This window comes from Dermacentor variabilis, chromosome 9 (genome assembly GCF_050947875.1).
Source record: "Dermacentor variabilis isolate Ectoservices chromosome 9, ASM5094787v1, whole genome shotgun sequence".
NCBI lineage: Eukaryota > Metazoa > Arthropoda > Arachnida > Ixodida > Ixodidae > Dermacentor > Dermacentor variabilis.
Genome location: NC_134576.1, coordinates 136,252,734 through 136,275,292, shown reverse-complemented (window position 1 = coordinate 136,275,292; position 22,559 = coordinate 136,252,734). Strand labels below are relative to the sequence as shown.

Here is a 22,559-nt window from a genome sequence, read left to right as displayed (position 1 = left end):
AAGAAAATATGGAGACTTCTAAACGTAGCAAATCAAATGATTGATTTAATCATAAATCCCTCGACGATTCATATGTTGTGACAACGAAATACGGACAGTAGCTTCTACAGAGTCCCTATACATATAGGTGCACGCCAAAGTTCAATATATTCCCTGTGCCGGTTCAGAATAAGGTCCCGGATAGACTCTTTTCTAACACCAAAAAGAGGCTAAGCGCGGGAAAAAAAGAACTTAAAACACTTTAGAAGATTTATTCAAACTTTTCGTAGGTATACATAAAGAACAACTTCACCTGGTGGTTGCCGGAGCACTTGCTTTCTTGTGGTCAGTCCATTTCAACTTTGTCGAATACTGTTAAACACTAAACCCCGATATTTAACTAACAGACACTTTTTTATAGTTACATCTTACCTGCAAACTTTCACTTCGGTACATTTGGCCCTCTAGCTCTGCCGAAGTTAGAATTTCCTCAAATAATTACGGTTTTCAAGATTTTATAAGACGCCCTTATAAAGATCACCAGCTAAAGCATAACCTACTCACTATCTATAGAGTCGTTTCTGTGGCTCTTTTCCTGTCAAATAAATGAAGCGCTGCATTCCTCGAAATACGGTTCCTTATGCAGTGTTTTCAACGAGTACAAGAAATAGGACATATATAATTTACTTTTTAGATGAGAGCGCTACGTTCAACTTCTAAGCAAAGTAAAAGAAAAATTCGGAACACTTTCTTTTTAGCAGTTTTCAAGAAATGTTGGGGGGGGGAGTTAAAGGGTTTAGTGGGGCCCGAGCTCTCAGTGCTTGCCCGAATGTGGCTGTCACCACAGTCCCCCGATGACTTCTGGGACAACAGCAAAAACGACGAAGGCCGCTTCTACGATGTCGGAAGCCGTGGGCTTTGCGAATTGGGGCTTGCCACCCCGGCGGGTGATGAAATCTCTGACGGGGCCCCGTGCTTTCCCGTTTATGTTGTACGCCAGCACCCTTATGCGGTAAGGCTTGCTCCGGTACACGTCGCTCACGACGATCCTGTCCTGTGACCAGTCCCTGACTGGCCGTGCGGTCCAGCTTGGGCCCGGGAAGTCGCCTCGCCACATCACCTGGTAGAAGAAACCGCGCCCGTGGTGCTCTTCGGGCGGCATGGGCTTCCACGAGATGACCAGGTTGTCCGAATCGTCCCAACGGGCCATCACCCGTTCGGGGTTCTTGTGGGGCACGCCCGTGTTGGTCCTACACGCCTGCCGGGAAGGCTCGGACGGTGGCGATTGCCCGACCTTGTTGTGTGCCACCACTCGGAACTTGTATAGGTTTCCTGGTTGTAGCGACACCCTGAACTCGCCGTCGCTCGCTGGAATGTTCGTAGCGACGTAATTCCACGAGTCACGGCTGTACTCCGTGGCGTACTGGATTGAGTAGAACAGGATTGGCGTGTGGTTGTCGTCCCGGGACGTCCACTTTACGAGCGCCGAGAGCTCGCCGCATTCCAAACCCAATATCTCCGGAGGAATAGGGACGTCTGCATGGACCGGAAGTGACGAATTAATAAAGACATTAGGTAAGACGATGTTTGAATTACAACCCTGGTAAACGTCAGCCGCGACTCACCGGACTCCACGAGTGTTTTTTGAGTCGAGGTGTGCTTTTGTTCTGGCGGCAGATATGGTAAAACGTAAATGCGAAAACTCGAGCGTATGACGAAATCTCATCTGGTGGCGAAGAATCATCAAAAAAGCAAAACAAACGCTGACCAAGATGAAGGAATTGTTGAAAACTGGACGTTTTGACCCTTGCGCACGCGTTCCTGAACAAGGATCCGGTTTGGGAATTGAAGCATCAAATTTAACACCGAAGCTTTCGTCGCGAACGCTCTTGGACTTGGCTGAGCGTGTCTGTTGGCTGCTGCTGCATTGCTTGACAGCAGACAGACAGAAAATGGAATAAAATGCGAGTCCGATGGTAGGATCGAACTTCGGTATCCCAAATAATTAGGCCCCAATTCCTCTTTTCTTTTTCTTTATCTTTAGACCACAATCGTAGGCATATTTTTCTCGCGACAACTTCTAAATTATCATGTTTTACGTGAAGAACCACGACGTGATTATGAGGCGCGCCGTAGTGGGGGTCTCCGGAAGTGTGGACCACCTGGGGTTCTTTAACGTTCTCTCGTGACAACTTCAACTACCACTCTGAGACGATTGGGGCCTGCGTCAGGTCACCTATCGCATGCAGGGTGACGAAGAACGTAACGGGTGAATAACAGTCAATCTTACCACTGCCTTCAGAATGGCAACTGTCTCTGCTTATACCCTTCCTCAGCATTCTTCGCTTGGCAAACCATCAAGCATCGCCTTCAACCTCGTGACGTCACTGCGTCGACGCCTTACGGTTCGCATTCGCGTGAGTTGCTATTCGCATTTCGGCATGGTTGGCGAACACTGCAGTGGAAAAACGTAAACACTGCATAACAGCAAAGGCCTGACCTCTATGGCTCGTAAATAAAAACATTGCATGAGACTACATGTCGCACAGGATGACAATAAATGCACTTCTATACATCGCATGTGGATGTATAATTAACCGTTTCAATTTAAAGCTTAGCTCCCCGTGGACTGCAACATGTGCGTTTGAAGCGCACATTTTTAAAAATAAGTTCTCCATATTGGTCGGCGTCTGCTCTCTTTTATGCAAAACGCATGGTGCTTGGTGAACCCAATGTGAATGCCTACAACATTCTTACTATTTAGCATTTTTACTACAACATTCATGAACTCCAAAAAAATTCGATGATTCCATCTTATGGCACCACGGCTAGAATTGAACTTGTACGAAATGTTGGGGATCTGCATGTGTAACCAAATCTTGCAGTGAATCTCTTTTCATTCCGCTCTATCTCACATTGCTCACCTACCGAATAATTTAATTTTGTACATAATGTTGTTGTGGGACTGTACTAGGTTATATTTATTAAAATCGTAAACTGGCCTAATATAGGTAATATTGGATAAGATATTATTAGATAAGACATAAGATATTAAACCTAATGTAACAACTCCCCTCTATAATGCCTTGAATGTAGAGGGCAATACTAAAATAAACTAAAATTTAAAAAAATACGAATATCCTAATAAGGTTGATGGTATCGAATATTGAATTGCATACTGAATACTGTCTTATTTTTTATTTGTAAAAGCGGATATATCACACCAGTAGCGCAAGAAAACTGCGGTGTACCGAGAAATAATAGTATATTTTTTTATAAAATGAAAAGAAACTTGCACGTTGGAGGTGACGAAATATTTTGGTTAAATAGCTTCCATACGCTTTCAAAATAATTAGATAGTAAATAATTTTATTGCCCCTCAATTCACACCACAAATCACAGCCTCTGCATAGCAACCATGCCTCCTTAAGCATAGTTCTTTGGAAGTTTGGTGGCAGAGAAAACTAGGCGTTCTTGGTTTAGAAAGATTAGCAACGGAAACTAAGAAATCTCTCGTCAAATGCTCTAATGGCAACTTTTGTCTTATATATCGGAGCATAACGCATTGCTACCGCTTAGAAAAGTAACAGCGCTGAACGGACAAGGACATAGGCAAAGAAGAACACGACACTGTGTGGTGTTCTTCTTTGCCTATGTCCTTGTCAGCTTATCGTTACTTTCCAAAAAAACAAAATATGAATTACCACCGACTCGCCCATGTTTCCCTTTTATTATAGCTACAGGATGGGCCGAGCATAAGGAATAGTCTACACTTTATTTCGTATATGAGCTTCTCGGATCGCAAACAAATCGTAAAGAAAAAGAAAAATAATTGTCGAAACGCGTTAAGAAGTTCGAATATTACGAAACTTCCAGTTAAAAGATGTGGTGCTTAAAAAGAGAGCTTCTTTAATGGAAGCCGGAGAGATTTGCCTTGAGGTACACTGGCGGCCCAGCCAGTTCAGGATTTGAAGCAATTGTGGCGAAGGAAAAAATGTCGTTCTGGAGCAGTTTAGGAGCAGCCACACCAGCATTTTGGAGCAGTTCCGGAGCAGAAAGATTTGTGTTTTCAGAACATTTAGAGTAGTGGCGCAGTAGTCATTTGGCGAAGTTTATTATTGCTGTGTAATCAGTAAATGCTGCTCCACAGTGAGGCAAGACACAAAGCATACAGCGACCAATTAAGCGTGCCTTCTCACGGACGGCATACCATGCACGGTATGTTGCAAACATGTTTTTTAGGCAGGCGAAGCAGTTAATTTTGTAAACAATTAAATAAAATTTTGGAGCCTAACGAGAACAAAGATATGCGCCTGGGCGCAAGACGGCATAAAATTACAAATGAGCTAGAAAAATTTGCGCCGTCAGGCACAAAGCAAAAAGTGATGGCAAATGTCTTATGTGCATTTCAAATGACAGATATGTTTCGACATGCTTTACCACTCAAGAAAAAATATCTATTACGCCCAATAACAATGTTAGAAGCTCGATAAGAAACTATGCGTCTATGAGCGGTGCCACGATGAGATGCCTCCGTACGGTGTGTCACAAAGATGGTGATGGCGGTCGAGAACAACGTTCATTCCATCCCGTACATTCGCTTTCGTTGCGAGGCGGTTTGTCGGCTTCCCGTGTGCCGTGTGGCCTCTACGAATAGATAAGAGTGAATTTGGCGTAAGACCGTAACTTTTCTCGCCGATACCCGACCGATCTTTCGAAAGTCGCTCGGGTACCTTTTACTGTCGCCGAGGGCTCAAATTGCCATAGGCACGTCCGAAATAGCTCCGAAGGCCTGCAAGTACAATTATTAGGCGTATCAGTGCTCGTACTGTGACAGGAGACGGCGGGTGCACGCGTGTATAATTAAGGAATACATACCTGTGCCCCGTGACAATTGCCTCTTCTTACTCTAGGTATACTTCACCGCCATACTTTGCGTATGCTTCACCGCGTAACATTACTACATTGAGGCGAAGCTGACTTTCGGGAACCAGAATTATGCAACCGGTTGTGCTTTCCGAGCTTCGAAGTCATTGGTGAGGATTACAAAGGCGTGGTCGGGGCCACTGCTAACAGCGGCGAATTGTTTCAACAAAAAACATGGTACCGAACGACAAGAAGCTTCATAGCGAACGTTGAAGTAGCTAGGCCTAGCGTGGCCGCGGTGGTGGATAAGACTGCCAGCGGATCTGCGTGCGAGAGCGGCTGTTCGAGGAAGCGAGATAATCAAAATGGCGGCGGTGGTAACGTTAATGCCGTTTCGGACTTGCGGTCGGACGGTGAAGTGCTCCTGCGTCTGAAATGCGGTCATGACAAAAAGTCCAGAAAATCGGACGGCGTGGGTCTTTAGTCCGAAATTTCAGAAATGCTTATACACTGATGCTATGGGTTACCGTGGCGGTGCCGCAAAGCCGTCCGAATTGTCTGCATGTCCGAAAAATCGGGCATCCGGAAAGTAGGTCGTTGACTGTAGTTGCATAACCCTACTGAAAACATTGCATTGCCATGAAATAGCGAAAGTACCGCACTTTGTGGAGTTGGCGCAAATGGCACTTGAGTGAGCGCAACAGTAGCAGGCAAGTAGACCTGTAGTAAAATGACGCAGTTGGACCATCACTGCACCTAACGTCCTACTCCGAGACTGACACTATTTCGCTAGGTTTGCACACATAAAGGAGCTGAATGTGAAGTGGCGCACTCGAAGCACACTGCTGTTTGCACCACGTCGAACAAGCGCCGCCCTACTTCCAAAACCAGCCAAAGTGGCCGGTTGAGGCCCGAGCTGTTCACCTACCCAAAACAGCGAGTGTGGCGCTCGCTCGCTTGCTGTCCACTGCAGTGTTCGCCACGCACGTGTAAACACCAGAGTCGAGCTTGACGGCTCGCGTGATCACGAGCGAGTTGTCACGCTTAATCACCAGGCGGGGATCGGCGTCGAAGCTGATTGGTTTGTCGTTGAAGAGCCACCGGACGCTCAGTTCCAAGCTCGGGTCCGCAGTGACGTCACAGCGAAGCACCACTGTCTCGCCCACCTTGGCCTGCAAGTTCAACCAAGTCAACAACAGGGTGGACACGCAATGTCTTAACCTTACTTCATTACAAACGCTTCAGTTCATGTGCCTTCGTACAAACTACGTAGAGCGTGGTTAGTTTGGAAGTCCGTAGCGTCAAGCCAAGTATACCGAACTCACAGAACATTCCAAGGCGCTAAGCCAAATAAAGTGGCCTGTTGAATTAAATCAGCTTCTTCTTTAGACGATCAACATTATAACGAGCACATGATCGCGGTAGTTTCTTGTTACGACGTTGGCCTGCACCATGATGAGTCATGCGGGTTCTACCATCTCTCCTTCGTAGGCAAAAAGGGAGAAGTTACACCTACTGCAACCGCTGCTGCAACCGGCATTTCAGTGACGTGCTGCGGATAGTGTGTGCCGACGCACACAGACCAATCACAAGTGTTCCCTTTGAAGAAATTGCCAGAGATCACTTACGAAAATTCTCAACTGCTGCTACAGAATTTGTTAGACATAACGATGACATAACGCTAACGATGACTTCGGTGGCGGGCATTCCTGAGTCCACTAAGGGCCTTTCTTGCTTCAGTATCGCATATTCACTTTATTTTATCATCGTCGTTAAATTGTTGGCTTGTCTGAATGGTGATGATAGTTTTTGGCCCGGTATATGGATGAACGCATCGAGAGCAGAAAGAACTCACCGGCTGTGGTCCCGTTGGCAGGTCTGCAACGGTTCAAAACAACAATATTTGTTGCTGTAGCTGTTGTTTCTGGCTAATCATTTTTTGCAAGATTAATATATTGCTGGTCACATTGGCGTGTCACGGACTTACGACCGCGTTCGTCGGCACTTCTTTTGGCCTGGTCTATATATACCGTGACGTCTGCCTTTATATCGCTGCGTGTGACATTTCTCAACGACGCAAAAAGACGACCACACTCCCTGCTGGCCGCCTTCAACCTCTTGACGTACCATCCGAACCATTCTTCCGTGTAGGTGTCGATCTTTTAGGCCATTTTCCTACGTCTGCTTCGGGAAACAAGTGGATTGATGTAGCAACAGACTACGCCACCCGATATGCAATCACACGGGCTCTTCCGACAAGCTGTGCAACCGATGCCGTCGACTTCCTCCTTGAGAACGTCATCCTTCACCATGGTGCCCCTCGACAGCTCCTCACCGACCTAGGCCGCCAGTTTCTTTCTAAAGTTGTCAATGACATTCTACACTCGTGCGCGACTAAACACAAATCTGCTACTGCTTATCCACAAACGAACGGTCTAACCGAGCGTCTTAACCGAATCCTTACTGACATGCTCTCCATGTATGTCTCCGCTGACCATCGCGACTGGGACGTTGCGCTGCCGTTCGTTACTTGGCCTATAATTCGTCTCGCCAGGACACCGCAGGCTTCTCTCCATTCTTCCTCTTGTTTGGTTGCGACCCTACGCTACCTTTCGACACCGTTCTGCCTGTTAGTCTGAATTTCACATCTCAGTACGGCCGTGAAGCCATACCCAAAGCACAAGAAACGTGCCATGTTGCCCGACGTCGACTTGAGGAGTCACAGGACAATCAGCGGCGCTTATACGACGACCACCATCGTGACGTCCATTACACACCGAGCGCCCTGGTCCTCCTTTGATCACCATCACGACGCCGTTGGCCTCTCGGAGAAGTTACTTTCACGCTGCTCTGGCCCTTACCGTGTTTTGCGTCAAGTAACTGACGTCACGTACGAAATCGCCCCTCTGGAGCCAACCGTGGCTCAGCATCGCTCCGACGTGGTCCACGTCGCGCGTCTTAAGTCGTATCACTCGCCCGCTTCCTAAACAGCATCGATGCGGTGCTTCAGCCGCCGGGGGTCATGTGATACGCTGACGAAGACGTTTTAAGCTTGGTCGGAAGACGACGACGCTCTGGTCTTCGCGCGCTGTCTACCATCTTATCAGCTGCTACAATTATTGTAAATACCCTGTAAATATTCTTGACTACTTTTAACCCCGTAACAATATTTCCGCGTCCTGCATGCATTATTACGGCAAATGAGTAGCATCTAAGCGCTGTAGGTCAGGGCTGACACAAATTTTGCAAGAAGGGTAAGAACACTCTCGATCACCTCTCGGTCTTGTGGAGGCCAGGTGATGCGCGTCTTGCGCAACGTCTGGACTGTCCCAGTCGCTAACGTCACCGCAAGCAGGGTGATCACCAGCTGTTGTAACAGCGGAACCGGTGAGAGCGGCATTCCTGCACGCAGAATCGCCAACCACACAAGAAATTACAGTAGAAACAGCTCGTGGCACAACAACGAAACTTCACCGCACCGTTAGTGTGCTCGTGCAGTAGGACGGGCTCGCCAAGAATGAGCACCGTTTTGAGCGACTGCGGTTCCCCGGAAGGACAGTTATATACTCAAGGCGAGGTCAAACCGCGCCAAAAAAAAAAAAAAACATCAGTGGCGCGACCACTGCGCCATGACATATTTGTGCTCCTGCTATGCAGAAGCCTGCACGAATCCGACACGTAAGATCAGAGACGCGGGGTCATCTGTGTGCGAGCAAAATAAGATATACAGATTCGCTGGCGGCGTGTGGTCACTTCACTCTTCCGTCGCAAGCGCCAGTAAGTATTCAGACGCGTCAGCTTATCGCGTAGCTCCGGTATCGAGCAAGTCGGAACGCGGACACCATGAACAAAATTCGGCACGTGCCCCGATTCTCGGCCTTAGCGACCGAGTCACCGAGTACGTCTTATTTTCATGCAAGTCGAGACAGCGAGCCTACTGAGTTATCGCGGTGGCCTTGCCGTCATTATCCCCGGCCTTCTAGAGCGCCAGCAGTGAGCTTTAAGCTTTCGCCATTTGCACAGAAAGACTCTAGGAACGTGCGACATTACCGAATCAACTAGCTCGAGCACAAATTTTGCAGGAGCGTCCAAGAAAAGTCAGCCTCTATTCTTCGCACGTCCATTTAGGTCTCATTTTCTTCGCGTCTTCGAAACCGCGGTGGTAACTCCGTCGGTGTGGCGCTCTGAAGCCGAGCACGAGGTCACGGGTTCGACTCCTGGCGGCAAAATTCTGATAGGACTGAAATTCAAAAACGTCCGTGACCTGGTTTGAATGCACAATGAAGGATTTCAAACTGGGTGATCTTAAAACTTTCAAGTATGGCGTCTCTCATGGCGCGCAATGTTTATTGAGAAGTTAAATATCTGGGATCAATAACTCATTAACAGTTCAATCGCGATTACTCAGTTGATTTGGCCGGAGTGAAGGCTGGTCCACGGCCGGAATTTCAATAAAATTCGGGTATTTTGCCTACGTGCTTCTACTCTTTAACCTGTTTCACCGCCGCATACTGTGATTCATTGCTTCATTGATATATATATATATATATATATATAATCTTACTATGGCCCACTGAAGGGATACTTAAAAGCCCCGGTAATTTTCAATAGTCTGGCAAGTGAACAATAATTAATGATCGCCAGTCAGCCTCTAGAGTGTCTGTAGGAGAACGTTTATTTAGGTGAATTACTCAAATGGAATCCCGATCATGAGGAGGAAATACAGAGAATAAAAATGGGCTGGAGTGCATAATGCCGGAATTACCAAATCCTGACAGGGAGCTTTACCACCGTCATTGAAAAAAAAAAATTACGATCATTGCATTCTACTGGCGCTAACATATGGGGCAGAAATTCGTAGGTTAATAAAGCTCGAGAACAAGTTCTGGACCGCAAAAAGAGTGATGGAACGAAAACTGTCAGGCGTTACCTTAACAGAAAGGAAGAGAACGGTGAAGATCAGAGAGAAAACGGGGATGGCCGATATTCTATTGACATTAGGTGAAAAAAATGGTGCTCTGCAGGCCATATCTAATACGTAAACCAGAAAACTGGCCGTAATATTATCTGCCCGCTCCAGCATGGCTTTGTTGAGGTTAGGTCTACATCAACCGCAGTTTTAATATTTTAGCAATCCCTTAACTCTGCTCTTAACAAGAAGACAATTGCGATGTCAATTTTTCTTCATATATGAAAGCCGCTCGATACTGTAGGAAAAAATGGAACCTAGCGGTATTGTTGGAAAAGCGCTTCAATTCATCCACCGCGATCCTATGGCACGAAGGCAACAAGTCGTAATTAACAAACATCACTCCGCTTTCTCCGATGTCATGTACGGTGCACCACTAAGCTCGGTCTTAGGCCCTATTCTGTTTTCATTATACACAAGCCACTTACCGCACGCACTTCAGTTGTCAAAAGTCTTGATGTATGCCGGCGACACCGCCTTAACTTAATCAGGCGACTCACTAACGTCATTGAAAGGCATTATACCTTGCGATCTGCTAAAGTAGGTAAATGGTTTTCACAAAATAGACTATCCCTAAATATATACATAAAACTAAGTCTATCATATTTCTCTCCAACAGGAAATACTAAATTAACTAGATTACAGTGCCTTTAATTTGACTCTAGCGAACCGAACTACGGATCGAATTGATACATTTATATATTTAGGGGTTGCTTTAGACTGCCACTTGCATTGGAGAAAACAAATTAACGCTTTCTGTCGAAAACTCGCTTTCAGCTGTTACACCCTGGTCCGTGCCCGGTATTATTTTCTTCGTGCTTTCCTTCGCTGCATATGTTTTTCTTTAGAACATACCCACATGGGTTACTGCTGTGAAATATGGGGCTTAACATATAAAATTTACTAAGCACCTTCACTGCGGTTAGTAAAGCGTGCCATAAGAATAACATTTTCCTCTGTTCATCACCCTAGCAGCATTCTGTTTGCTGACCTTCGCAGCCTTTCTTTCACGGCTTGAGGAATTATAATATCACTCGTTTAGTTAACAATATACTCAACACCAAATTCCCCTTACTCGGCACCATATTTAACTTCCCACGGGCAAACACTAGGCAAGCAACTAACTTTAGTGGCCGAGCTCAACCGCGCGATCGAAGAGCACTGCCGCACGCTCTGCTGCCGCAATGGAACGAGTTATGCAACGCGGCTGACGACCAGATACACAACGGCAAGACGTGAAATTTACTCAAACACATACTGGATGAAACCAAAACCAAGTCCCATCAAAAAGATCGTCTCGCCAAACTTCTACATCGACAGACCACGGAGAGCAGGGCTGCCGCCTTGCGAAAGAAGCTCCAAGACAAGTTCGTCCCGATGACACCGTCGGTCGACCATGTTCCATACCGCGGCCGACCCAACATGCGCCTGGACAGGGACATAGAAATCGAAGAGGTACGCACAGCCCTGCACGACCTGAACAGCCGATCGGCACCTGGTCCGGACCTCATCACAAACAAGGCCCTAAAAAATCTCGAGGACCGCTCCATCGAGAACCTAACGGCGTATTACAACAAATGCTGGAGGAGCGGCACCCTGCCGAAGCAATGGAAGAAGGCCAATACAATTCTCATCCACAAACCAGGGAAGCTGCTGAGCACGGACAACCTCCGCCCGATCTCGCTCACATCCTGCGTGGGCAAGGTCCTGGAACACGTCCTACTCGACGGATGGCAAGAGGACCCAGAAAACGAAGATCTCTATCCCGAGACGATTATCGGCCTCCGTCAATACCTGAGCACGCAGGACGCCATGATCTAAATCAAACATCACGTCACCGACGGCGAAACCAGGGACACCAAAGCCGTCCTCGGGCTCGACTTAGAAAGCGCCTTCGACAAAGTGACGCGCTCTGCCATCCTCGCGCAGGTATCTTACCTAAACCTAGGCGAGAGGTCGTACGAATCTATCAAAGACTTCCTCACCGGCAGGACGTCGGAGCTCAGAGCCGGCGACCTGAAGACGGACGAGAAGACATTAGGGAGCCAGGGCACTCCCCAAGGCTCCGTCATCTCACCCATGCTATTTAACCTTGTTATCATTCAAGTTGCCAAAAGACTATGCCAGCTTGACGGACTGAAGCACACGAGATACGCGGACGACATTACGCTGTGGGTAGATGGGGCCAGTGATGCCCGCATAGAATCCACACTATAGACGACCGTCGACACGATCGAAGAAAGCCTGGAAGGTACCGGACTGCATTGCTCCCCAAGTAAGTCGGAGCTCCTGCTTTACCAACCAATCAAAACGCACAGAATCAAGAAGCAAAGGGAACACAAAAAGATCAAGATCCGCACCAGGGATGGTAACACAATACCGACGGTCAGCAAGATCCGCGTCCTGGGCATGACGATCGAAGCGCTCGGCAGGAACGGATACACCATCACACGCATCACGGGAAAGGCAGCCAACGCGACCAAACTGCTCAAGCGTTACCACCAAGAAGGGAGGCATGACGGAGGAAACCTCATCAGACTTATACACTCCTTCGTACTCTGCCACATAGTGTACGTGGCAGCCTTCCAAAAGTGTATGAAAAGCGAAAAGAACAAGCTAGACATCCTAATCCGGGGGGCTTACAAGACAGCTCTCGGTCTACCCGAAACTACCAACACGAAACGTCTCCTCCAGCTGAGCATACACAACACGCTCGACGAGATCGCCGAAGCGCAAAGAGCCGCTCAGTTCTAAAGACTGTCATCAACAACGGCCGGCAGAAAGGTCCTGTGCAATCTAGGCATCGGTTATCACGAACAGCATGGTCCAAAATGCCCCGTTCCCGACCACGTACGACGGAACGTGCGGGCTGACCCCTTGCCGAGGAACATGCACACGGAATTCAACGAAGGCAGAAGACGCGCTAGAGCCTGACGGACCTGCGACCCCGGCGCCAGATAAGTGGATGCAGCCGAATATGCCGGCCGCAACGGCTTCGCGACCGCGGTGGTCTACTCCGGAGGCAACGTACGGGCGACCGCCAGCACATCGAGCAAGCAAGTGGAGGAAGCAGAAGAAATAGCCATCGCCCTTGCCATCGTAGACCGAGATAGCCGCACGATCCTCAGCGACTCCAGACAGGCGGTGATGAACTACGCCAAAGGAAGAATTGCCCCAACGGCGGCACGCATCCTGCTCCGACAGGCAGACCGCGACAAGCGGACTCGAATGAAGTGGTTCCCGGCGCAGCAGGACAAGCGTCGGAGAATATGCTAATCGCAACGAAACGGCCCACGCAAGAGCGCGAGGACTAACCGACCGCGCCCAAGGCAACGGCCGCTCGCTGTGGTTCAGCGCCAAAGACAGGGTGACCAGTTATAACGAACTGACCAAGGCCTTTCGGCTGGCCCGCAGACTTCCACCGCCGCCCTGCAAAGGGCTGAGCAGGTCACAGGCCGTGCTGTTCAGGCAACTACAAACGAGAACGCTTCCAAGCCCGGCGCTATTGCATAGGATGCAACTCGAGGAAGCAACGCGGAGCGAAGGCCAAGCAAAACTACTCCAGGCCGTCCAGCAGGTCATCGAGGCGCTGGCTAGGCAGGAGCCTGGCGAGCCGGCAACAGCGAGCGGGCATCCTCGTAGAGCACCCGCCACGATGACGACGTAGGCCACGTCCGAAGCGCGCCTGCGTGCTTTACTGCAGGCTCAATAAACGTTTTCCCAATCCAACAACTAACTTTAACCTTCCTGATCGTAGCAATGTCTACAGTGAACAATTATTAGAGTACTTTGGTGCTATAACTCGGAAAACTGTGCGTGTGGAAACAAAGGTAACCAGAAACATTGACCTTGCATCTAAAAGCTTCTTGACTAGTGAAACGCAATAACTCTTCCTTCAGAAATTAATACTTGCTAATTGATGTATACATAATGTACTTGCAGCAAACAACTAATACATAATAGATAGAATGTTAGAAACTGTTTAATTGGACGTTTTGCAGACCGCTCTACAGCTTTGTAATTGGAATTATTTGCCTAACTTCGTTGCTTCTCAAGTTGGTTAATGAAACGTAACTAATTATGCAATAAGCAAAATACAAAAGGTGGTGTGACTTACTCTACAGAACAGTGAGCATCATGCATTTGGTGGCGTCGTCTTATGAGTACATCGGCGTATTTTTAAACTCTGGCTAATGTTAGCTGGGACATAAAATACCTAGTGGCGATTCAGAGGCTTCCGTTACTTTGGTAACATCCGACACGCACTTACTCCGGTGTCGGTTCGCTTTACTATGGCACACGATTGCCAAGTCGCTCATCAGTATCGCGGCATGACGGTGACTGTAAGACGACGATGCAAATACTAAGCAAACTATTATAACTATAATGTGGGATCCTACGTGCGGAAATCACTAATTATGAGGGACGCCGGAGTGGGGGGCCCCGGGTTAATTTTAACCACCTGGGGATCTTTCACGTGCGGCCATTGCACGGTGCACAAGATTTTTCGCATTTCATCCCCATCGAAATGCAGCCGCCGCGCCCGAATGCGATCCCGCGATGTCGTGCTTAGTAGCGCAGCGCCATAACCGCTAAGCCACCCGGCGGGCAATGAAGGACGTCGATGGAACGGTCAACACGGTACGACGATAATGAGGTGAAGATTTTTAAATGATGACGATGGCAGAGCGACGGCAGCGGGACGACGATGACATGAGGACAATGGGATGACGACATGACGAAGAGGGTTTGATGACGTGACGACCACCGGAAGACGAAGCTGCAATCATGATGGCACGATCACGAGCACGACCACTAATCATGGCTGAACGACGAGAAAGGTAGGACACACAAGAGTCGTTTGGTAAGTGTGGTAAAAAGCAATCAAAGATAGTACGTTTGCAAAAAAAATTATTTTTCAGCATAGTTCCCTTCGAACTACACACTTCTTCCAGCGGTGCTACAATTTCTTTATCCCCTCAGAAAAAAGGGATGGCTAGAGGCTCTTAGTAGTCATTTATCACTGAGATAACCTCTTCATCTGAAGAAGCTTTCTTTCTACCCAGCCAATTTTTCAGGTTTGGAATTGGGAAAAGCCGCATGGGGCCAAATCCGGAGAACAGGGTGGATGAGGCACAACCTCGAAGCTTAACCGTGCAATTTGACCATTGCAACAAGCGTTCTGTGGGGCGGAGCATTGTCTTGGTGAAAGAGTTTTTTTCCGTGCTAACTTAGGCCGTTTAGTGCGCAATTCTTTTTTAAGTTGATCTTGGAGTGTTGCATAATATGGTCCTGTTATCGTTTTGCTACTTTGTAGTTCGTCTACAAAGCTTATTCCTCGTGAATCTCTAAAGACAGTCGCCATCACCTTTCCAGCTGAACAAACAGTCGTCCTTTTTTGTAGCACCTTCATCAGGCCCAGCCCATTGCTTTGACTGCTGTTTTGACTCTGGAGTTTAATGTTGTGTCCACGTCTCTTCAAATGTCACAAATCGACGTCAAAAGTCGTGCGGATTGCGATCAAGCATCGATAAACACTGCTTCGAGATGTCTGCCCTCGTGCGCCTTTGGTCGAGTGTCAGCAGTCGCTGCACCCAAGGTGCACAGACCCTCTTCATCTGCAATTTTTCATGACGAATATTGTGAACTTTGTCTGACGAGATGGCTACAATTTCAGCTACCTCACTTAGCTTCACTCGGCGGTCTTTCATAACAATTCCATGAATTTTAGATACCATTTCTGGCGTAGTGACTTCCATTGGACGCCCAGGACATGTTTCATCTTGCGTCGAAGTTTGGCTACATTTGAATTCATTTATCCAGTAGAGAATGGTCTTCAGTGATGGTGCAGTCTCCATGAACTCCGCTCAACTCAGCTTTAATTTGGGCAGCTGTCCACACTGGGCAGCCGTCCGGTGTTTTAAATAAAATGTTTGATCACTGCTCGAAATGTACCTTTTTTTTCCATTCTGGCGGGACTCACCACACAGCTCAGTGCCAATGGTTGTCAGAAGCTTACTAACCATTGGTGCCAGCGTAAACAAGTTCTGCCGGCATATGAAGTGCGCTTCTCGCGCGCCACCTAGAATAAAACAGAATTGCAGCGCCATCTCTTGTATTTTTGCCATAGTTATCAAACGACCCTCGTAACTGGTACAAAGGTGGTACGACGACGATGGCATGATGACACTGGGATGCGGTCACTAAAGTTATGACGACGGTAAAACGACAGCGTGACGAATAAGGCATGACGACAGTGGTATGACGAAGTTAGGATATCGATCACAGAACGACCGCGACGGCAACCCGATGACTATGACGACGATGACGCGAGGGCAACGATGACATGACAAGGTTGTGATGAAACTGGGATCGAGACGAGTGCATGACGATGATGACGTTACGACGACTGTAATACGAAGACTGTAAGACGATGGTGGAACAACGATATAGCATGAAGAGACTCGGATGGCGAAGATGGAGTGCCGATGGTAGAATTACCACGATGGCATCACGACGATAAGTCAACAAATGCATGACGGCGTTATGACGACGACGACATGATAAGAGTAGGGTGACAAAACTTGAACGGTACGAAGCAGCGAACACGTCACGACTGCGAGCCCACACCTATTGGTCCAGCAACTTCAGCAACTCGGTCGGCATAGAAGGCGTGACGACGACGGCGTGATAAGAGTCACATCACGAAGCTCGAATGAGAATGATGGAACGAACACGACGGCATCCTCACATATCTATGGCAGTCGAAGCTAGTAGTTCTTGCACCGCTGGGGTCGTTTTAAGAAAGACGGACGGACGGACGGACAGACAGACAGACAGACAGACAGACAGACAGACAGACAGACCCAAACGCCTGTAATAGGCACAGAATAAAATTGGAGGCTTATCAAGGTTAAGGATACTAAGGATACGCTAAGGATATGCTAAGGTTAAGCCCAGTGGATGCGAAGCATCCACTGGGCTTAACCTTAGCGTATCCTTAGCGTTTGGAGGCATCTTGACCGCAGACACGCCCGGCGCAAAGACGCTGGCGCGGTTGCGGGCACAAAGACTGACGCGACGGCGGGCGCGCGCCGCTTCATCCCTGGCGTGACGTCACATATCACGTGATGCAGCGATGGTGGCGCCGCCGCCGCGTCGCGCGCGACTGCGCGAACCGAAGCGTGGAGGCCTCCGCCGGGCGACGTCCGACGGCGCGATATGAGGCCCCATCTGCAGCCGGTGTGACGTCATCACGTGACGTCACATCATGTGATCTCACTTCAGGGTCAATGGTGGCCACCGCCGGGAGGCGACCGACGGCGCGATATGAGGCCCCATCTGCAGCCGGTGTGACGTCATCACGTGACGTCATGTCACGTGACCTACTTGAAGGTCACTTGAAGGTCAATGGTGGCCACCGCCGGGAGACGACCGACGGCGCGATATGAGGCCCCATCTGCAGCCTGTGTGATGTCATCACGTGACGTCATGTCACGTGACCCCACTTCAGGGTCAATGGTGGCCACCGCCGGGCGTCGCGCGAAGGCCCGAAACCTACGTTAATATGCTTCGCATAAAAACATAAGTGCTCCCTCCGGGCCATTGACGTCAAGGGTGCCATTGACAACATGGCGCACGAGGCGGCAATTCGAAAACCTACAGGCGACCGGCTGTGGTGAGCGCTTGTTTCGATACGTACAAAAAGACTTCGTTTCAGAACGGCCACCATTGGGGTTGGCAACCATAGAACCGAAACGTTCGCGGTGCAGGGCAAGGGAATGCCTCAAGGGTCGGTAATCTCGAATTTGCTCTTCAACGTCACAATGATGCAATTGCCCGCCGGACTAAACGAAATAGAAGGGCCCAGTCACGCCAAAGTGGACGAAAGCACCATCTACGGGCCAACAGAACGCACTACAGGAGGCAGTAAATCGTATCGAACGTTAGACGGCTGCGGACTACAATGCGCCCTCGAAAATTCAGAACTGCAAGTGCTCAAGGCGAGAACTCGAGGCAGACCACCAGCCTACGAGCAACCCGACCCGAGCATAACACACTTAACGGAATCGAAATACCACGAGTGCAGTCGTTGCGAATCCTCGGTCTTGTCATGCATTAAGACGGGTCGGCAGCCACGACTCTCCAAACATCGGTGACCCAAGCGAAGCACCTTATAGAGTTACAAATGAAAGAATCAAAGACACGGCCTACGCGATCCGGCTCATCACGAGCGCACAACTATCTGGGCCTGAGGAATGCAGAAAGTGAAAAACTAAACGTGATTAGGAAAGCTACCAAGACTGCATTGGGAATTCAAGAAAAAGCATCCACGGCAAGATTCTTAGCAATCAGTCTAAAGGTAATCAAATATTTAGTTGGAGTATTTAAATGCTTTTCTTTTTTCTACACTTAGAAGAGCAACAGCGACACACACATGTAACGAGAAAAATATTAGCGTTGCACCACAATTTAAACAAGAAGTGAAGATGGCAGTCCACCGCCGTTCATCCTCAATAGAAACACGACAAAAAGCGAGAAGCAGCCAGCATCATATTCCGCACAAGAGAGAACAGCTCACTCCGTGGCAACCCAAGCGAGAAAAGAGCAATAAATAAAAAGAAAACAGCGAAGAATAGATCACTAAAAAGGTAAATTACAACATATTTCAAAGTAGACAAGCGTACACAGCACTTTTTTACAGCTCGTTAACATTCCTTTTTCAATACAAACCTAACGTTAACCTGAATCCCTCGAAGAAATCGAAATGCAGAACACAATTTCGCTAATCAACCTTTAACACTCATTTAAGACACATTTTGCAATTTAGGAATTGGAGTCAATAAGTTCTCGATGTGGCACATCCTTATGGAACGAATTTTGAAGCTACCACCAGTTTTAATATCAGCACTGTCGAACTCGCGATAAAAAAGTTGCATTGTTATTCCACTTTTCTTTTTACAAAAAGCGTTTTTATGCAATGAAGGTTTCAAAAAAATGAATGTCAATGTTTGTATTTCGCCGCATATTTTGGGAAAGCACATTGTCCTCCAAGTGGACATGCCTTACAAGCTAACCGACTACGATTCGTAATATGCATTGTGAAGTTAATTAGCCAAAATTTGGTAATTATTCAATTAATAATTTTGATTTCTCGCTCCAATTATGTGTATCTGTCTCTTACAATAGCTCAGCTCAAAAGGCAGAATCAGGATGCGTTCTGGTGGCGTGTTCCCGCCGATTTGTCGCCAGGAGGGAGAAGCACAGTTTGCGCGGGAAAATATCTCCGCCGTGCTGACCGTGTCCGCCATGTTGTCACCGGAGCGACGATTCCACGAGAGCGAGCGTGGAAAACGACCGGCACCACGCTCGAGCTAGGGGCTGAGGTACGCGAAGACACCGCGATCTCCACAAGCGCAAATGTTAAGGTTCGAACTGTCGAGCCCTGCTAGTTACGCTATGCCTGAAGCTATAAGCACGCGCAGCAGCCCCTCCGCATGCGTTCAAAACAATAGAAGACTTTATCGACGGTATTGAAGTAACCACAGCCTGGCTTTAGGTTCGCTCTACCTTAGTCAAGCTATGCACTGCTCACATTGACCCCACGCAGTTTGTCAGTAAGTGCCTGCTAAAGATACAAGGAGTTTTTTTTTTTTTTAACTTTCTGAACGGTTCCTGAAACACCGCGAGGTTTAGCATCCTCACTCACCGTAGCTGCCTTCCGCCGCTTGGAGCAAGTCCTTAATGTCGATCTTTTTCGTCATTCCGAGTTATGACCAAGTCTGCCACAATGTCCAGCAAACAGTTCGGCACTTGCAAACGGCGCGCACTGCCCCTTTCTGAATGTCCGTTGTACGGAGTCTGTATCCCGCCCTAACTGCGGGTCTCCAAAGGAACGCATATTCATACCGTTTTGAAGTCTGCAGCTTGGTAGTTCTCACCGGACCCCTGCACGCCTCTGTTGCTCCGAGCCTCTCCCGACAGATGATGAACAAACGAGAGCTTGGAAGTGGCCCGCAAAGTCTTCCAGGGCGACAGTCTCGCGTCCTCTCCAATTCTCCGTCAATTTCGGACGTGGCAGCCGCTAAGCGTAATCCGGAGTCCACGTTAAGCAATTTTGGACGACGTGAGGCACAGCCTCGATCTGCCGACGACTTGACCGAGCGCTCGACGCAGCAGCGACCTCGAGCTCCCAACGCAAACTGGCGCGTAAGACCGCGGTCTTCGCGAGCTTTCTGTATATATCCCTAGAGAGTTGCCTAGGGATCATGGGCTTAACCGCAATACTCGGTTACGGAAGCAGGCGTAGACAATACGTCTACTTTTCCCCCAGTAGCTTCCCCTTCCGCTGTTTATAACGACATAAAACCATAACAGGCTGGTTGTTCATCGTGTACCATGGGGATAAACGGACTCGAAGAGTGACAATCGGTGTTCATATTGAAAACATGGATTCACCTCCCGGTATGGGATTACGTCAGCCTGCATCAACTCCGCCGCCAGTGTCTCACACCCCAGTATGAAAGGCATGGATCGTTCTTAAATATGCCGCACGCGCCACAGACCCTCGCCCGCACCGGTGCAACTGATTTCAGTTAGCACCTCTTGGAAAGCAAGCAAGTGGTTTGAAACTGGTCCCAGTATTAACCCAGACCAGCTGCAGCTGGCCCAAACTATGTAGAGGTTAAATGAACTCAAATGGGCATGGCAGGTAGGATAGGCAGGCGGGCGCGCTGGCAGCAAAGATGCCGTGGCGGCGCACCAGCCCCCGAAGCCAGGCGTACGCCCGTCACTCGACCGACAGGCCATTCGACGACCGCGAAGCTGCATATCGCCAGCGCGGCGCCGCCACACAAACCTTGCGTATGCAGCTTCTTTTCTACGCAAAATAATGACAACTAGAATAAAACGATCCCTAAACCGTATACCCATTATGAAAAGCATTGGCCACTGTAAAAAACATACATAAGGAGAGCGGCGTTACAAGCGAAATTCAACTCCAGTACGTGCGTGGCGAACGTACTGGACTGCAGTCGACGGCGCCGCGAACTTGTTCTTTTTTGTTTTCTTTTTTTGCGAAATTATTGCAATTGGACGTTGTAAGCGTAAGCGGATCTCTCCCAAGCCCAGGCCGCGCTGGAGCTATGAAATAAATCGGGATCGGCCTGGCGACGACAGCAACACCAGCAGCACCGCCGCGCGCCGTCTGGTCGCACAACTTTCAGAGTCCGTCTTCACAACAGCGCCTTCGCACGGGTTCCACCCAGTAAAGACTGCAACGACGGTAACGAAGGAGCCACTGCGTTATTTTACTTACATTGAGATTACTTTTTCCATGCACTGCGAACATAAACTGTACACGCAGGTTAACCGTAAGTGCTGCGAAACGAACAGCCGGCTTTCGGAACTCAATCACGTATCGCCACTTACCGTTGCCGCCTTCCTTCGTCTGGAGCGAGTCGAGTAATTCCGTCTATATTTCGCCATTCTGCGGTACGTCGAAGTGTCTTATCCAGAGAACAGGCCTTTGCAAACGACGAGCACAATGTCCCTTTCCCAATGTCCGTTGCGCCGAGCGTGAGCTTCCCGCCAAAATTAAGTGATCTCGATCTGGGACGCGACCACTCAGAGTCTCTCCTGAAAGACTTACTGTGAACAGCCGGGCACCCACGGCACCCTCGTTCGCACCGATTCCTAATCTCCAGCTTGGTGTCAGTTCTTTTCGCCGGTCCTCGACGCCACCTCTTGTACTCCGAGTGTCTCCCGTCTGACGACGGACGAGCGGGAGCTTGAAACGGGGCACGCAAAATTCTTCCGGCCATCTGAGCGCGCACCCTTATTCGCCAACTCTCCGTCAGTTTCGGGCGCAGCGATTGCCAAGCGTTTTCCGACGAACCGTTCAAGCAATTCGCAACGACTTGCGGCACATTCTCGCGCGAAGGACCACTGTCGACAACCCGATCGAGTTTCCGCAGTAGCCGAGAGCGAGCGACGTGCAGACGAGCTCCTCTGAAAACTGGCGGACAAAAGAGCACGGCTGGCACGGCTATCGGCGAGCTCAGCATGTCCCTATACATAGTTGTCTAGGGAGGACGGTTGCAACCGCAAGACGCGGCTTCGCGCGGAGGCGCATACTTGTTCCGCCTGGAAGGTTTCCCCAGAAGCTTTCCCTTACGCTATTTGCACCGACGTGAAAGCGCGGCATAGCGCGTGGATAGGTCCTCAGGTTCGTTGCTGGTTACGTATTCCGAGGACAAATATGCTCCAACGGTGACAAAAAGAACGGCCGCTAAATTTAGCGCCCTTTTTTTTTTCATGACGATTTCTTGTTTAGTTTTTATTCGTGTTTTGTTTGTTTGTTTGTTTGTTTGTTTGTTTGTTTGTTTGTTTGTTTGTTTGTTTGTTTGTTTCACTTTGTGCTTCTCCTCGCTGCCTTGGACGTGACTACTGCTTGACTAGGCGACTCGGCGCGACGCAATGAAATGTAAAAACGACCTGTCAGAAACTGTGCAACGGTAACTGTTCCATTTTATTAAGGCCTTAGATATATGTTTCAACGTCGGGCTGCGAGGTACATAAAATATCACGTGACCCAAGGAATGCCAGAAGCGAACCAAAGCATGTCCAGCCGTGCATGATGATTAATGATTAGAAAAGTTAATTAAAGATTGAGTGATTGGATTAAGATCGATAAAGGTGGATGAAAGGATTAAAGTGGGTTAGAGCGAATTAGGGTGGATTAAGA

General features: G+C 48.6%; 1 protein-coding gene across 2 annotated transcripts; it reads right to left on the bottom strand.

Moving 5' to 3' along the window:
* Positions 1 to 235: 235 nt before the first annotated feature.
* Positions 236 to 21,850, bottom strand: LOC142557622 (neuroglian-like). Of its 2 annotated transcripts, none has more exons than XM_075669590.1 (4): positions 21,245 to 21,850; positions 8,120 to 8,247; positions 5,774 to 6,017; positions 236 to 1,515 (listed from the first exon to the last, which is right to left on the bottom strand). In XM_075669590.1, the coding sequence occupies exons 2-4, from the start codon at positions 8,243 to 8,245 to the stop codon at positions 818 to 820; spliced, it is 1,068 nt and encodes a 355-aa protein (XP_075525705.1). In that variant the 5' UTR covers positions 8,246 to 8,247; positions 21,245 to 21,850; the 3' UTR covers positions 236 to 817. The 2 variants fall into 2 exon arrangements, with proteins under 2 accessions (XP_075525705.1, XP_075525704.1); XM_075669589.1 differs by lacking the exon at positions 21,245 to 21,850 and adding an exon at positions 19,524 to 20,087.
* Between the last annotated feature and the right edge of the window lie 709 nt (positions 21,851 to 22,559).

Bases quoted from the DNA above. Each gene is read 5' to 3' on its own strand.
- LOC142557622 (XM_075669589.1), bottom strand. From the start codon at position 19,578: ATGACGAAAAAGATCGACATTAAGGACTTGCTCCAAGCGGCGGAAGGC. The intron at 8,248-19,523 runs GTGAGTGAGGAT...TTCTGCGTGCAG, and splicing joins AGCGGCGGAAGGCAGCTACG to GAATGCCGCTCTCACCGGTT. The intron at 6,018-8,119 runs GTGATCGAGAGT...TTGAACTTGCAG, and splicing joins GGCCTCCACAAGACCGAGAG to GCCAAGGTGGGCGAGACAGT.